General features: G+C 30.7%; 1 protein-coding gene across 4 annotated transcripts in view; it reads right to left on the bottom strand.

The window, feature by feature from the left end:
• Positions 1–17,456, bottom strand: part of Nos (Nitric oxide synthase) — a 74,144-nt gene that overhangs the window by 41,095 nt on the left and 15,593 nt on the right. For 3 of the 4 annotated variants that reach the window (XM_081985473.1, XM_081985472.1, XM_081985475.1), the window contains 2 exons: positions 7,073–7,209; positions 769–931 (listed from right to left, as the gene is read on the bottom strand). In XM_081985473.1, coding sequence (XP_081841599.1) covers positions 769–931; positions 7,073–7,209 — 300 coding nt within the window. Of the gene's footprint in view, positions 1–768; positions 932–7,072; positions 7,210–14,362; positions 14,589–17,456 lie in introns of those variants that run through there. The other variant, XM_081985474.1, reaches the window with a different exon arrangement.

Genomic DNA, 17,456 nt, shown 5'->3' with positions numbered 1-17,456 from the left:
CTAAACTGCTCGTCAAAAAGAATATGGGACAGCAACATTTTCGGTCTTTTTTGAACGGCTGTATCTTCAAATTGAGTCATTTTAACCATTTTTTTCAGGATTAAAACTAAAACTACTAAATTTCATATGTTTTATCATAAATCTTCAGTAATTTTAATGGAAATTAATGATATGGGATAAAGAAGCACACTATTTGTTTAACAATCCAATTGATATATCTAGATGTTTTCGCCAGTTTGGCGATTAAAAGCCGTTTTCAAAATTTATTGCAAAATTTTTAAGATGTGGTTACTTTTAAATCTCTTGTTTTAAATTCAACAACTTCTTTAGATTTTTTCCGGAAGAAATACGGGATTAGAAAAAATACACTTAAAACTACCCAATTTAAGTAAAAACTTTGCAATAAATATTGTAAATCGTCAAACTGGCAAAAACGTCTAGAGATATAAACCACAAGACTCGATAAAGGTTATTGTGAAATCCAAAAAATATTTAAGACCAAATTTTTCATTTTTTCAGTCACACCCTGTATACCCGGATCCGTGGCAATTTTCAAAAAGATTATTTAGGAAATCCAGAAAAAGAAAGAAAATACCTTTTAATCCTCAAAACAATTATTAAAATCGAGTAATCATTTTGAAGAAACTGCCGCTCAAAAAAGATCCACAATTTTGCTGTCCCATTCTTTTTGCCGAGCAGTTTATTTAAATAAATAAAAATTACTATAAAAGCGAATTTACGGGTACATAAAACAAAGTTTAATCTTACTTGAAGTTTAGACCACTGGATACGTCCTATGCATCTCACTGAATTCCTCCACGCTAGTTTTGCTCCATAAATGAGTTCGGTCTCCGTCAAATGATAAGTACCAGTTAAAGCCACTTCCTTTTGGACTTGTTCCCATCGTGATATATGGGCTGGACTTTGGGCACTGTAACAAAACCCATTTCATTAAACTGAATAGTCAGAGAGTTTTTGAAACAAAAATTTCAAATAAACTTTTCAAAACAATTTGTGGAAACGTTTTGAAAATTGCTGTTCGAGCAGTCAGTTTGGTTGCTCTTATAAAGGGTGGCACTTAACGCCTTCTGAGAAAAATCTGAACAATTTCTGGAACAAACCCATGACCTCCCTGTATGCACCCAACATAAAAACTCAATTTTAGAGGGTTTTTAACACACAATGTCGTCACAAGCTAAATGAAGATGTATCGAGCCAACACTGATTCGCAGCGAGCACGTAGGTACATAAATATTGGTGTACTCCCGCTAAATTGCAACAATTTTCTTAAAGGCTTTAGGGCAAAGATAACGAAACCCCATTTTAACTTAATATGACTTAATTAGTAGGCTAATATTAAAGGAAAATATTCTGTCTAGCTGCATCGAGATTATACGGTTACTCAGTGACAGTAAGCTAGCAAAAGTTTGATCGCAAAGTGTGCCAAATTATCCTAAGTTAGGTTTATAAGCGTCTTTGAAAACTTCTATAATAATTCTTATCGCAGCTTTTCCACACATGCCTTTTCATCGGTATTTTTGTGCCCGGAAAAAGATGCAAAACGCGATTAACAACAATTGCAAAATTTTCAAACGTTATGAGCACAAGAAATTTACAGGATGGTCCAGTTCTAAATGTTAATAATTCACCCATCAAAAAATATGTTGACATTTATTATGTCATTTTCCTGAAAAATGCTTGCTAACGAAAATACAGTTCTTCAAATTTCAGTTTAAAAAAATCGGTTTTTTGTCATTACTGTGTTTGAAATTTGAAACAAGCACTTTTGTCAAAATTGTGCAGCGGCGTAGATGCAGGAAGATGGTTTTCATTTTTTCGCCCTATTTTCTACGTCACTAGATATTTTTCAAAAATTACAGTTTCTTTTAATTTTACTGTTCAAGTTGAAAAAGAAAGTATCTCTTACGAGCTAATTGAGATAATTACGTTCAAAGACTCAAAACCAATTCAACCTAAAAACCTGTCTTGGAAACGGTGAAAATTGACTTAAGAAGCTTAAAAAATTTCTTAGTTTGTTAGTTTTCATAGATTCTGGACAAATTTAAAGATCACTCAGTTAGTCTTGAAAACTGAGTAAATTGACTTTGAGACAATGAAAATTGACTTCAGAGGCTTAAACACTGTCTTTGTAGTTAGTCGTCATAGTTTTCAAATAAATTGAAAGTTTTTAGTATTGGAAATTGATTTGTAGACATAAAAACTACTTTTACGAGTATTTATTTCATAAGTACTTGTTTCAAATTTTTTCCAGTTTTAGAAAACAAACGATCTTTTAAACTGAAATTTGGAGAACGGTATTTTCCTTAAGCGTTTTTGACATAAATGACATAGTGTCAACTTATTTTTTCATGGACTATCGAATGGTGAATTATTGACACATTAAAACTGGACCACCCTGTAGAGATCGTACGCGCATAGTTTTGCTAAACTAGTTTACTTTGTCAGTAAATTCTCGTAACCATTAAGGGGATCTCTGGAAAATATCATTTTCCGGCTTTCCTGCTTTCCTTGAGACGAAATGTAGTGAAACATTTCTTTTGACAATTTGATAGTCGTATTAGTAACACAAACACAGAAAATGGAAGAAAACTAACAAGAAGAAAATTTCAATGTGTGGTGTGATACTGTAAAATCAACAATTAAGCAAGAACTTAATCATCATAAAAAGATAATTGCCTCTTTAAGTATATACAATGCGAAATATTGTTGCTTTCAGTTGGATGAGAGAAATAACGTCTTCACCTGATATCCGCTCCCAATTTTTCATTTGAAGTGCCCATGAAAGTTCCGTAAATTTTGAATTTCTAGATCCACCCCTTCGTTTATGTATTTTTGTTTGTCACGCAAAAAAAATCGGATCCCTTGTCCAAATGAAAGGGAGCTGAAAAAACGGAGGGAAGCTGGAAATATCTGATGTGCATGTGGCCGGATTAATGGATGTGTAGATAACGGAATTCGAATAATTAATGGGGCGATTTCGGTTGAAATAATCCTGAAATCTGGCATATATTTTAACAGCAAAAGTGTGTTTGTATTTGGTGACCTTTTGACTAACACTACAATTCTGCAAGATAATTAGATAATACCCATCAACTGATGGTGAAATGGAATTTTGCGATTCAGTAGATTGAACATAGTTTCCCAACTGGATTAAATGACTTTCTTTTCCAATATAATTGCTTAAGTTCGGACTTCATAAATAAAATTTAAATCGATTAACTTTCTATAAAGTTGAAAAGGTAATTGCAAACTAAGTGTCTGGGGGCAAATCTACTAAGGGAACATATTTTTATATCAGCTGAATGTCCAGTGCTTAGTTTCGCATTAAGATCAAATTGACCGAGCTCCTGCTGACTTGACCGCCCTTAATCCCATAAAATTTACTGTTAGTTCCCAGCTGTCACTGAATCTCCCCACAAGGGTCTTGAAAATTGTAGTTAAATGTCCTTTGTTTTATTTCCCTTCTTAGTTAAATGATAATTCTACTCTAACAAATTAAGTTGCAGACTTCACAGTTTATGTTGAGGCTTTACAATAAAAACTTGAAAATTATTATGTTTGAGAGTTTTTGCCAGGTTTGGCGATAATCCAGTAGAGTGGTTCGTACACATTTGAACAGTTTAAAGTTCTAAAATACTGGTTGTAGTGTAGTGTAAATATACTATACAATAGGGAGTTTTCATTAAGTAATAAGACAATTTTTAACTTAAGATAAATAATTCAATAATAAACTATTTAATAAAGTCAGATAACGAGTTTTAATATTGTACAGGTGAATTATTCCCTGGAAGCCTTTAAGCTTATGGAAAAATAATTTTTGCAGTTCTGTGAACCTTAAGTAATTCCAATTTAGTAGACAATATCAACGACAATAAAAATTCTTTAATTTTACGAAACATTACCAGACGTTCCTTATCAAGAAATAATGTCTCAAAGCGTGTGTTTCTTGTCACACGTGGCTTTGCAAGACCCAACATGAATCTTCAGTAAAAATATATAGCCGGTATTACACATCTCAGAAATCACACAATACCACACTAAAGATTAAATTTCCAGATTGTAAACGGAAACGTTTGCAGTCACATGCAACTGGAAAACCACACATAAAGGAGAAATGTGGACTGTTTGCAAGTTAAAAACAATGAGGAATACAGCAAAAATGATCAATAAAAAATAATTCATGTCTCTGTTATAATATTTTAATATGTATGATTGTGTTTTAATATTGACAAATGACAGTGGCTCTGAGTGGCCAGGCACATTTTTTTCTGGCAATGCCAGATAGTTTCTGACAATTGTCAGATAGTTTCAGTCAATGCCAGTTAGGTTCTGACATTGCCAAATAGCTTCTGGTAATATCATTCACTTTCTGGCAGTTGTCAGATAGCTTTTGGCAAAACCATATAGTTTCTAGAAATTGTAAGAAAGTTTCTGGCATTGCCAGATAGCTTCTGTTATTGCCCGATAGCTTCTTTCTGACCAGTGTCAAATAGTTTCTGGCAATTCCAGATAAGTTCTGACATTTTCAGATAGTTTCTGACAATTCCAGTTATGTTCTGATATTGCCAAATAGCTTCTGGAATTACCAGATAGCTTCTGGTAGTGCCAGATAGCTTCTGAAAATACCAGATAGGTTATGACATTGCCAAGGAGTTTCTGACAATTGTCAGATGGCTTCTGGAAATGCCAGATAGGTTCTGACATTGCAAGAAAACTTTTGGCAGTTTCAGATAGCTTTTGACAAAACCATATAGTTTCTGGCAATGCCAGATAGCTTTTGTTAATGCCCGATAATATCAAAGAGCTTGTGACAATACCAGATAATTTCTGACAAATGTTAAATTCCAGATAGGTTCTGACGTTGCCAGATGCCCAGAAAAAACAAAACAAACAAACTTTGGGTTATAAAAACGATTTTTCGTTTATCCAAACATAAATTTGAAATACATATTCAATTGAGCAATTCTTGTCGCGTCTAACCCAAAAATAATCTTGTGGATCTGGTAAGTAGCTTAAGCTTTATTTACCTTACCCTTAAGGCCTTTTAAAAATCCTAAAAAAGTTTCTGGGACGAGCACTCTCCAAACTTTTTATGCGTTATTAAGTCGTTTTGGTTTTGTTTTGAATAATTGATGAAGCTTTTGATTCCTAATGGAATTTGATTCTAAAAAATCGCAACTCTCTAATGGTTATTAAACATTTACTTGTGTTACATTCACCATTGCAAATTAAATTTTAAATAAAAACCTCGACTTGCGTTTTGTTTTAAAATTTAATTGAAACACATAATTTTGCAAATTGCAACAAGGGAAAAGCCATTTGATAACATTCATATTTTGACTTTACGATACCCTCAAACAATCATGTATAAATTCATTGTTTTTAAATGTTCGCTTTTCCAACTAAAACTAGATCGACCTACGTTTCAACCAAAGAAATAGTTATTTTCCTAACAAGTGCGGAAAGTGATACCTTCCCGAACGCTGACTGAAGTCGAGTGCGGGAAAGGCACATTACGCACGTGATAGGAACAACATTTTTTCTATGAGGGTTTCCAATAATTGAAAAAAGAAACACCAAAAAAGGAAAACCTACAAACTTGACAAGCTTAATTGGGTTATTGATGTGATGAATTACCTCTAATCTACTTGTTACAAATATTAATAATAAATGTACAATTATTATGTGGAATAATAATTTTGAATATGATACATAAATTAACATAATCTAATTTGTCCACCCTAGTGCGGAAAAATCTTTACGCACTAGTGCAGGAAAGTCTATATTTCGAGAACAAAAATAGTGCGGGAATGTTATCATTCGCGCACGCTCGTAGAAAAATGATTTTCCACTCAATTTTTTTAGAGCGTACATGTGGGTTAACCAATTTTATGAGCCAACAGTGTCCCGAATTTTGAGCGAAAGAAAATATTGCGACAAACCAGGTATTTATCTTTAATATTAATGTGTGATACGCTAAGTAATGGTTTTGGTTGTATCTCTCTTCGAGTATGTAGCTTCAAGCAATTTGATTATTCCGGTAATAAAGTATAGGGTTGCTCGTTCTATTGGATGTATTTAACTTTAAAGTTTACTGCTCTAAACACGTGGTAATATCAATAATGTCGTTATTGGTCGAAGAAACTTGGATAACACTTACATGAATGACACACTTGATAACAGTAATAACAAACCAACGAGTTACCTTAAATCTATAAAAGTCCTCTATTTTGGTGCAGTCAAGTATGAATTCCTTACTTTTTGAGGTCTCTAACAAAAGTGAAGGATATTGTCGAGTGCGATACACAAAGCCTAGCAATTACGTGGTTTTGATAGAGTAGTTTGAAGAAAATATTTTTCTCTTCGATATCCAATTTCCATTAATTTTGACATCTTATTAAATACTTCTGTCTGGGTACACTCTTAACATTCCTTGTGTTTGTGAAAGAGCAATAATTACGCATATTTCCTCTGACTGATTTTTTTTTTGAGTGGGGTTGTTCAAATTGATCTAATTCATTACGTTGTGGCAACATTTTAAATCCCTTAATTTGGAAACTTTTCACGTAGAGGACCCTTTTTTTTGTCAAAATGAATATAGGGAAATATTAATTAATATCGACTTTTACACACTTTCCAATCTCTCACATTGTTTTGTCATATCCAATCGGATAAAAATGTCACAAAATCTGCTATTCAGGTAATTTAATTTACTCTTGAATAAAATAAAGTTAACTAACAGTGATTATCATTTCTGTTTCTATTTTCAAAGTTGAAATTATGAATATTGTTTTGAGAGAAAACTAGAGAAACCACTTCGAAGCCTTGACATTCTCTCTCTCTTGGAAAGCATTGAAAACCTCTCATTTCTGGAAACAATGGGTGCAAAAGTACGCTTTCGCTCCAGTTACCTGCTTTATCAATAGTTCTTAAAATCTATAAAACGTATAGCTTTCGCGGAATTTCCCTGAAGTATTATGCAAATGCAATTGTTTGTGCGGTTTTGACTACAAAACATTTTCACCCTGCCACTTCACATTTTCTGTCTTACCGTCTTATTGAAGTGAAGTATTGCTCTAGGAAGTCTTTGGCATGTCGAAGAACTTCTTTTGTCGATCTTGGTGTATCTTGTTTGCCTTGTTGGCTCATGACACTGCCCAAACATACTTGGGGAGAACATGGACCGTTCTGAAATAAAAAACAAATTTGTATTATCAAGGGTTTTTTGATATTTAATTTAAAGAAAAATAGGTTAATCTTGACCCACAAAGGAGACTGGAAAAATCGCTGTTGCAAGCACATTATGGAAAGTGTCAACGCGAATTTAAAATAAAAGGTAAAAATGTTACCAACTCATGCATTTAAAGATGAGGGCAGGTTGCGCTCTATCTGTAATATTTACAAATAAAAGAGGCAACCCGTTTCTATAGAGCACAAAGTCTAAGTGTCTTTTAACAACTTTTTATTGCTTTATAGAAGTAAATTTAGTTACAATAAAATATATTTTATCATCATTATTAACTGGGTATTACAAAATTAGTACACAGTAGCGTTTTAATGATATAGAAAATAAATATTCCCTGATATTAGCAGTATTGAGTATTAAACTAATATTGTATTTTCATTGTGGAAGCTTTGAAAACCCTAATAATACGAAATTAAATTTTATTATAAAGGATGTCATAAACGTAAATTGTACAACCTAAAAAGCCCAGAATAGTTTGCACCAATAAAATAAATATGACACAATAAACAGAGAAACATTTATAATTGCATGCGAGGGACAAAGACAGTAAAAAGTATAGTTGGCGAAAAATTTGTTGCAGTGTTGTCACGTTGTCAGACACTTAGTTGAATTCATTGACTGTGTTAGTTATATAATTTTGCTATTGAACTATTGGACAATAAAATGAAATATTTACTGTTTGTTCTGGTTTCCGCATTTATTTATAAATAAAATTTTCTAACCTCAAAATCAAACAAAATGATAAACACCGACTATTAAATTTTTGTGCATACTTACATTGTAATATTTTGGCAAGACAGCAAGAATGTACACTGTTTACATACAAAAAAAGACTAATAAGGGCTATACTATAATTTAGGGATCAATTAAATCAACTCAATCAATTTAATAGCAAAATTAAAGTTACTGAGTATTTTTTTGATTACTCGGTTATTTTAACTATTTTGGGGTGGTCAAATAAGCATTTCAAGTGCTACAAATTGGTATTTTGAACCACTCTGTAACTGTAAAAATATCCAAGTCATGGACTGTTAAATTCTGTGCATTCATTTCAATTCAAACAGCAAACCTGATTGACAAGGTTTAATTCAATGTTTTATGGTTGATTGTAAGGGAATTTTCTAATACAAAATGTCATTTTCTTGATGTTTTAAGGTGAAAATTTACACCAATGGAGATATAAAGTGCATTATAATACTTTTTCTATCACTTATAAATTATAATTATAATAAATACAACACCAACTACTTTTATAAGTTTATCACTAAATTTTTGACAGTAATGTCAAAATAATGTCAAAAATCATTCATCATCAAGTGGTAGCTGTCAAATTCGGTCAAAACTGTCTTTATTGTCAAACAACTCGGTTATTTGCAACACTTTGTATAGACTTTTATATGTCAATGGATAGAAAATATAATGGACGTTCCAAAAATATGGCCGTTTGTGTTGATAGGGTGCTTCGTTTGGCCGCCAGAGGGCTCCAAAGCTAACTAAACGCCTTTTTTGACTGTAACCACTCTTGAGGGATTTTTTTTTAAATTGGTCAGGTACGGCCCTGATATTTGACACAAACCTAGCACAGTGAGTGTCAAATTTAGAGCCGTAGCAAGACTGTAGAAATAAAATCATTAAAGTCGATTTTCGCTTGCTCTAAGTGGCCAACATAACGCAAAACCCATTGGAATAGGGTGGGGTTTCAGGCAAATTTGACCCTTAAAAATTGTCATTTGCAAAATCGGTTTTTTAAGAAATTTCTATGCATTACATCGTAGTAGACCCAGTAGCTCGTGTAACCGTATTTTCCCAATTTTCCAGGGTCAAATTAGCCCTAACCAGTCAAAAAGTCGGTTGGTTAGTGGTACCGTTTAGCCACTAGAGGGCGTCAACTTTGACCAATTTTTTTTCGCGCAACCTTTTGTTCAATCTTCAATAACTCGGTTATTTGTACCATTTTTAGTAGTGTTTTATACGTCAATGGATAGCCAATGAAATAAGCTTTCTAACAGTCTTGCAATTTGAATGGATAGGTTAGACGGTTTGGTCGCTAGAGGGTGTCAAAATTAACTAATTTTTCATGACTTTTTTGGTGCATTATTTCGTTCAATCGTCAATAACTAGATTATTTTCCACACTTTGTATAAACTTTTATACGTCATTGTATAGGCAATGACATAAGCTTTCTATTGACATATAAAAGTTGATGGGTTAGGGTCGCTAGAGAACGTGAAAATTTGTAAAAGTAAAATTACAAAATTCTTAATATCTCATTGTATTCCAACGGAATTCATTGAAATTACCAAACTTTATTTATGTTTAAATTTGAATGATAGAAGTAAAGAAAAAAGTATTTTATAAATGTTTTTTATAATATAATTTAAACGTTCCTAATTCTATTAATAGTTTTCAAAATACCAATGTACCTCCAGTAATGCCCATTCATTCCTAAAGTTTGTACACCATAATGCCCCATCGGTTTACCCTCGGTTATCTCTCTGCAATTTGTCCACATACATTTATTCTTGTTGTCCGATAGCTTATTTTCATATTCCTCAGACTACACTGCTTTTAATATTTGATCATATTTTTTTTTAGTTTTATTGTAGCTTTTTTTTCTAATCTATAAATTTCTAAGTCTAATCTATTTTTACATTCACTGATTCTGGAATTATTTGATAATCATACATACATTTTGTTTTATTCTTTACTTCGTTTTGTGGTTGTCGTTTTTAGAGACTTAGTGTAAAATGTAAAGTAAACCTCCTTTTTGTCCAATTTTCTAATAAAACTTTAACATTTCACAGTTATTTTTTAGAAAAGTTTACGATAACACCCAGTTTTAGGACGTCTACCTTTTTTTACGATATTCTTGTAGTCCGTCCAATCTTCCACTTTAACAGCATCTAAGGGACTCATGAGCATTTGTTTGTTTATGGGTAGGCACAATAAAACTCCAACAAACCCTAGATAAAAGTGGTGAGTTTTTTGTTTACAAAAGAGTTGCATATTAACGGATTTCGTATTGGAAAACTGGAATTGATAGGTTAAAATTTTACTACTATCTAAACGTTCCTAGGAGACAATGATTATGAAAACCGCTTATTTTTCATATTTATAGTGTAGGAAATTGGTCGGCCTGGCATTTACCACGTAATTTGCCTACAAACTTTGGTAATTAAAACAAGGGTACTCGGTGTTTGTTGATTCCCAGTGGTAATATTAGCAGTTTGAATATTATAATCTTTTGCAATGCCTTAAGGCAACCATGTCACTTTTATGGCTAGTTTTTCAAACTGAAACAACTTCAATATTATTAAAAACTCATCAATAATTTTAACTAGTTGAGGATAATTAAATTTGTAATTAATTTCCGAAGAAATTGTTTTCGTAAACAATTATTTGCATTAAAGAGCTTAATGGTAAAATTATTAGATATAGGTCAGTTTACACGATACTATATTTAAGTTTAGATTAAATAAATTAAATCATTATCCTCTTACGAGTCGTAAAGACATTTTGACCCCAAAAGCTTTTACAATACATTTTTAATTGGCTGATGCGATTAATATAAAGTTATTGCCTATAAAGTTTACGTCATTACACTGCGCTCAACTGATTAATTTTTGCTAGCATTTATACAGTGTGGTCCAAATTGGTGATGCATGTATTGGGATCTCGTGTATAAGGGCCTTAATAATGTCTTAGTTTTAAAACTCTCTTTGGCTTTGTTAAAGAGTGTTTCAATCAATCAAGAAACCGGAAAAAAGTTTCACATAAAATTCTCTAAAATTTCCCCATTTAACTGACCAATTTGGGACACACTGTATGTTGTATTAATCAAACAAGTCAAATCAATACCTTGTATGAACTTTTATTTATTTTTACTGTAGGAAATATAATGATTCCAAATGTCGTTCACAATATGGAAAAACCCTATTGTTTTAATTTATTTGCCAAAATCCAGTCATCTTTGCTAAGTAAAATGCTTTCTCATGTATTATTCGAATTATTCATTGGATTTACACTGCATTTTGTAAACTTATTAAAAAGAAAAAACATATTTACTATGGGTTTTCCCCAACTTGTACGTGCTCCTAAAGCCTATTTGTAATCGTGTTTATTTTGCAGATTCAGAACTTTTATACTAAACGTTCAATATTTGCACAACTGATACTACAATTCTCTAAAAAATAGATAACTCCCCGTTATTTTCTACTTTATTTATTCATTAAATGATGTTAGAGGATCAGATCAAAAGATTATGATTGTTTAGAGGGAGATTTGTTTATTTTTAAGTTGGAAAAATAGAGGGTAGTGCAGGTTAATCAGAATTATAGACATAGTTGGAGAAAAGAAAATTATCATAAGAAATTACTTTTAAACACTGAAAAAAAAACAGACCAGAACATTTTGACCAGCATAAAATCTGAATTTTCTGAAAATGTTTTATTATTGCAAATGTGACTAATTTGTACAAGAAAAAAATTGTGTTTTGGTATTAACACAATTATAGGTAAATAGGTAAGTAATTTGGAAATCTAGTAAAGTCAGCCCAACTAAAATTAATATTATTGCATCTCCGGTTTTACTGAAATTAGGTACCAACTTGCTTATTTTAAATTAATAAAACACCCTAAATATTATAATATTTTTTAATACTCCTATTAATTTCAAATATCTCTTATGCATCTTTCACAATGCACGTAACATAAGAATCACATAAACATAAACGCAAAACTTAATTTTCGTCAAACTCAAGTTTATTTTGCAATTCCTTAGAAAAACAAGCATTTGGCTTTGGCCCACGGATTTCAACTAATTATAACATAAGATTATATTAATAGAAATTGAAAAAATTAACTTTATGTTTATGTTGCGTCCATTGTAGAAGAGGCATTATCTATCATCAATCTACAACGGTTTTTGAGATATCGACGTTTAAAAATTACATTTTCAAAAGTTCCTAACCTGAAGGTGTCATTTTTTTACTGTACATTTTTGGCATCTGTCAAAATAATAGTATTCAACGAGCATGTAATGATAGCTATTACTCACAAAGATAAAGTTTGTCAATCATTATTATACTATACTTTTTTATAATAATTTTTTTTTCAAGTAGGATTCAAATTATCATTTAGTGTCAACGTGACAATAACCGTCACTTGCTATTGTACAATTTGACAGCTATAGCAAAAATCAAAGTAAATTGAAATGACGCAACCATATAATAGAAATCAAAAACACTATGAAGTTTACGTCGCCACAGAAAGGTAAGTATTGTGAATTTGACAAATAAAGAAACAAACATTACATTCAAAACTTTTTTTTCTATATTAGACTGGTAGGTTACTCCATTTTACATTGATTTTTGCTATACAGGGTGTTACAAATTATCTCAGAAACTATAGTTGATAGAGCTTTAGTTCAATGCTTAGAGTAGAGGTTTATAATACACTAGGTATATTTCTTTGCTAAGTGTGACACATCATTAATTTCAGGAGGTCTATAGCTACTAAAAAACGAAATAAAAAGTCCAGGTCCGTATTTGAAAATTTCAAGTAGATGATGGTATCTAAAAAACGAAACGCCAGAGCTAAAAACTAACATTAATTTCTTGAATAGCACAAAAAAGTGCTTAGAAATTTTCCAAAATAATCACTAATAAAGTGGTATAAATAGAAATTTGACTTTTTTGGTTTTTGTCGGATATCTTCAGATGTATGTAATGAAAATTTTTTGAATTTTTTTTTACCAAATTAATCAGCAATAAAATGCGCAACTTTTCCTCTATTTAACTAACGCTCTATCAGTTTCTTAGATAGCAATGCTAATGCATCGAATTTGTAACACAAATTTGTAATTTGTTCGGAAACTGTGACAGGTATAAAAAAAATGAAAGAAACAATGAAGTTTCTAAAATAAAGAAGAATTTCAGATCAGAAAAATAGGATGCCCAAACCCTAAAAAAGTTTCTTATGAATTTTTTAACAAGCTGGCCTACCCAATTGGGCATATAGTCCAAATTTCAGCTAAATATCTCAAAAACAATTAAAAAAAAATTAAACAAATAATAATACTTTAGCAGTCATTTTTAGACGTAGTAGTATTAAAACCTGTAACACCCTGTATACATATACGTATCATGTTTATCTTCACAAATATGCTCCAGTCCTTATAACTAGAAAATTATTATTATTATTAAACGAGATATATTATTACTAATGAAACGAGATTTACAGACATTGTGCTAAAAAACTGGTCATTAATTATTATATGTAAAGGTCGATTAACCATTGTGTCTGTTCAGAGGTCATCTCCATATCAATGATTCCAAACTGTCTGCATTTAATAATTTTAAAAAATGTTTACTATTGTTGAACAAACAACAAAAGAAAACATAACCATTAGTTTTTACTCTTATTCTACTATTAAATAATTAGCATTGTTAATAAACTGTTAACTTTTTTAAACTAAGGACAGTTACTTTGCTCAGTAAAAACAACTTTAAAAGCAATTATATTTTAACTTGAATCTAGTAAATTTCTGGATCTAATTTATATTATATTTGCATCTTTTTTCCCATTTAGTGTAATTAGTCACTTTAGAAATGTTCACCCAAATTGAAAACATTCAAAAATTGCAGTTTTTTAATTGAAAACATGTTTTATAGAGTTTGAGTATTATAAAAGCAATGCAATTTTCTTTTCAATTTTTTTAGTACAAAAGACAAAATTTAACCATTATTTAGCACACAAACTCGTCCAAAATGGTAGATTATAAAATTTACTACAGAATTTCTCAAAAACATGTTACAATAAATGAAAAAATATAAGAAAATGTGTTTTTTCACTAGAAATAAGTTTTAGGGAGGTGATCCTCTTACTTGCAACGAAATTTTGTTATACAAAGCTAACATTTTCAAACGTTATTTAAACTTGCAAAGACGAGAAAAAAATAAATTCTTCTCGTTTTTAAACCCTTAAAATGCATTCTGTTAAAGTAATTAATTTTTTACAACTATTAACTGCAGTAATTTCCGATAATAAACATAATCGTTAAAAAAAACTCAAATGATTGTAGCTAATTAACACTTACCTCAGCCTTATTATGCAAAATGTCGTAACAGGCTATGTCGGGATTTGAATGATTTTTCAAACAAGTTGCTTTCGGTTTCCGATTTTTTGCACAAGCAAAAATGTCCTCCATTTTTGTTAAACACTGTCAAGTATCAATAATTAATTGTTTCTGACGATACGAAACTGAAGAACAATCACTTCTCAGCGTTATTTGGACACCGATTGAAGAGTCACACGAATTCTCCTAGGCTAAGCGCTTTATAACTTATTGAAGGATGTGGATATTGTTAGTCATTCGACAATAAATCGGAAAATCGCCGCGCAACCATAACCGTTAAGAGTATTTGTAAAAGTTTAAGATAACAAGACTATCCTATAAAAATTCGGTACTTTTTTTGATAAGTCCGATACTTGGAATAAAACTAATTTTATGATTTTATTGTTTTAAAAATGCAAAATATTTAAAATTCTTCTAAACTAACAAATAATAATTAATCACAAAAATCAGTTTAACACTCTTGACACCGTATTGGAATAAACTAAATACATTAATCATTCAGCAAATTGTACATTTAAATTTCATCGAGTTAAAATGTTAAACAAGGAATAAAGAATATATCTCATGAATATTCATTGCTTTTTTCCATACCGAGCTGAATCCAAATTTACTTTTCTCTTCCAAGACTCTATAAATTATAGAGTAGTGTCTATTCTGATAATTCAATGATACTCAAAAAATTGTATGAATTGTGGCTACATTATGACAATATATGAACATTACTTTGAAGCTCTATCCTGCTGCTGATAATAAAAAATTCATTTATCTGCAGGCTGTAGTGCTTTATGCAAAATGGTTTTCAGGAATTATTTATAGACTAGGGAAATGTTCTTAAAAAAGTACTTTTCATGAAATATAAGTTAACTGACATAGAAACGGTCTTAAGAGTGTTTTTGGATTAGCTGTTGCCAAAATATTCATAAAATCATTAAACAATCTTTACTTTCGACTGACTATAGTTTGGTTCATCTGCTTTTTTATTCCCGTTTGTAGATAAGTTGTTTAAAGGAAGTGGGTAATAGTTACTTTTCCGCACGAGACTGCAGTTAAAAGGCGGAAATAGTTATACTACTTTCCCGCGCGCTGACTGACTGAAGCGTTTTCCAATAATTGAAAAATACATTTTTAATAATAGTGAATTTATACATATTTATATTATGTATCTAACCAAAATATAACAGCACATACTACAAACTAAGATTACTATAAATGGGTGTGATGTGTGATGAATTACTCCTAATCTACTTTTGTTACCAATATTAATAATAAATGATTGAATTATATGGAAAAATTATTTCTTTTCGCACTAGTGCGGGAAAGTTTATATTTCCAGAACAATAATAGTACGGGAATGTTATCATTCGCGCACGCTTATAGAAAAAGACACTTTCCGCATGTGCAAAAATTTTTAGCACGATTACTAAAATGAAAGTCTGTGTTTGTCAAGATGATTAAAAGTTTATGTTTATTTTAGTTTAGATTTAACAAATGTGTATTTTTGAAAAAAAAAATAGTGCGGAAAAGTAGCTTTTCCTTAGTAGTTAGATATTTTACAGCAAACGTAACTTTACCGCATCTGTTGCGGGAAAGTACTTGTTCCCACACTAAAATGATTGCGAAAAAGTGCACTTTACCGTACCCGAGTGGAAAAAATATTTAGAAGTAGCATTATAAGGTACTTTATGTAATACTACTGATCAAATTTAGACTGAATCGAATTACAAGCTTTATTTTTAGTTTTAGAAAATAACTTGAAATACGAAAATTGTAGATACGATTGTTTACTATATTTGTAGACAAATTTTAATTAGACAGAGTGTTTTAAAATTGCATAGCTAATAACGTTTATTGCTTTTTTTGTCTATTAAGCTCTATTGATTGTATTTAGAGCAGTTCATTAAATGCTTGATTTGTCTTTTTAGAAGTAAACTTTAAATTCAAAAGTTGTAGATACGAATGTCTACGGTATTTTTAGATAAATTATACAAGGTGTCTCAAAATTATGTAGCTAATCAATTTTTAAATCAATCGTCAATTTTTTTTGTCTAATAAGCTTTATTGATTGGATTTAAAACAGTTCATTATAAACTTAATTTTTCGTTTTAAAAGTAAACTTTAACTTCGAAAGTTGTAGATACGAATGTCTACTATATTTTTAGATAAATTACACAGGGTGTCTCAAAATTATGTGTCAAATCACCTTTCAAATCAATCATCAATTTTTTTTTGTCGATTAAGCTCTATTGATTTAGTTTAGAGCACTTTATTAAAAGCTTCATATTTCTTTTTAGAAGAAAACTTTAAATACAAAAGTTGTAGATATGTGAATGTCTACTATGTTTGTAGACAAATTTTAATTATACAAGGTGTTTCAAAATTGCGTGATCAACACGTTGCCTTATTTTTTTGTAGCAAAATATACTTTAGAATGACTATAATAACTATAGAAGAAAAAATACTAAATATTACTACAAAAATACTTTGCAATTGTTGCTAAAATACAATATTTTTAAAAAATTCTGGCAGTATAGAGTATAGGTGGTAAATATTACTTTGGTTAATATTTTCATGAAGCTGACTGAGTTTCAATGTGTTGTAGCAGAAATTTCCATAGATTACCCTCTCTAATGTTTCTAGAATAAATCAGCATAAATTTCTAGTTCAAACTTGCTCTAGTATTTAGATAAAACCTTATTGGACCAAAATTGTCTTACAATTGATGTAAAATAGTTATTTGATGATTATATCCAGTAAACGTACGTGCAGGCAGATAATTCTTTGTTGCGGTTATTGGGTTTTTTGATCTCATACAGGGGATTTCCTTTTCAGCTGAATTTGGTATCTTGAAATCCCGAATTATTGATTAATTTCCATATAACGGCGAGTACACTTGAGGTGAAGTGAGAATCCCTTGTTAAAACAATGGTCAACGTTAACTGCAGGGACTATCTATGAGTAATGGTAATAATTAAACCGCATACTAGGAGGTTAATGTTACTTACTACAGAAAAAAAATCAATAATTAAGATAACCCATAACTCAACTAATTAACTTA

The sequence above is a fragment of the Ips typographus genome, linkage group LG8 (genome assembly GCF_016097725.1).
Source record: "Ips typographus isolate SLU linkage group LG8, UJ_Ityp_2.0, whole genome shotgun sequence".
Taxonomy (NCBI): Eukaryota; Metazoa; Arthropoda; class Insecta; order Coleoptera; family Curculionidae; genus Ips; species Ips typographus.
The sequence above is the reverse complement of the archived record's forward strand: the minus strand, read 5'-3'. Positions and strand labels throughout refer to the sequence as shown.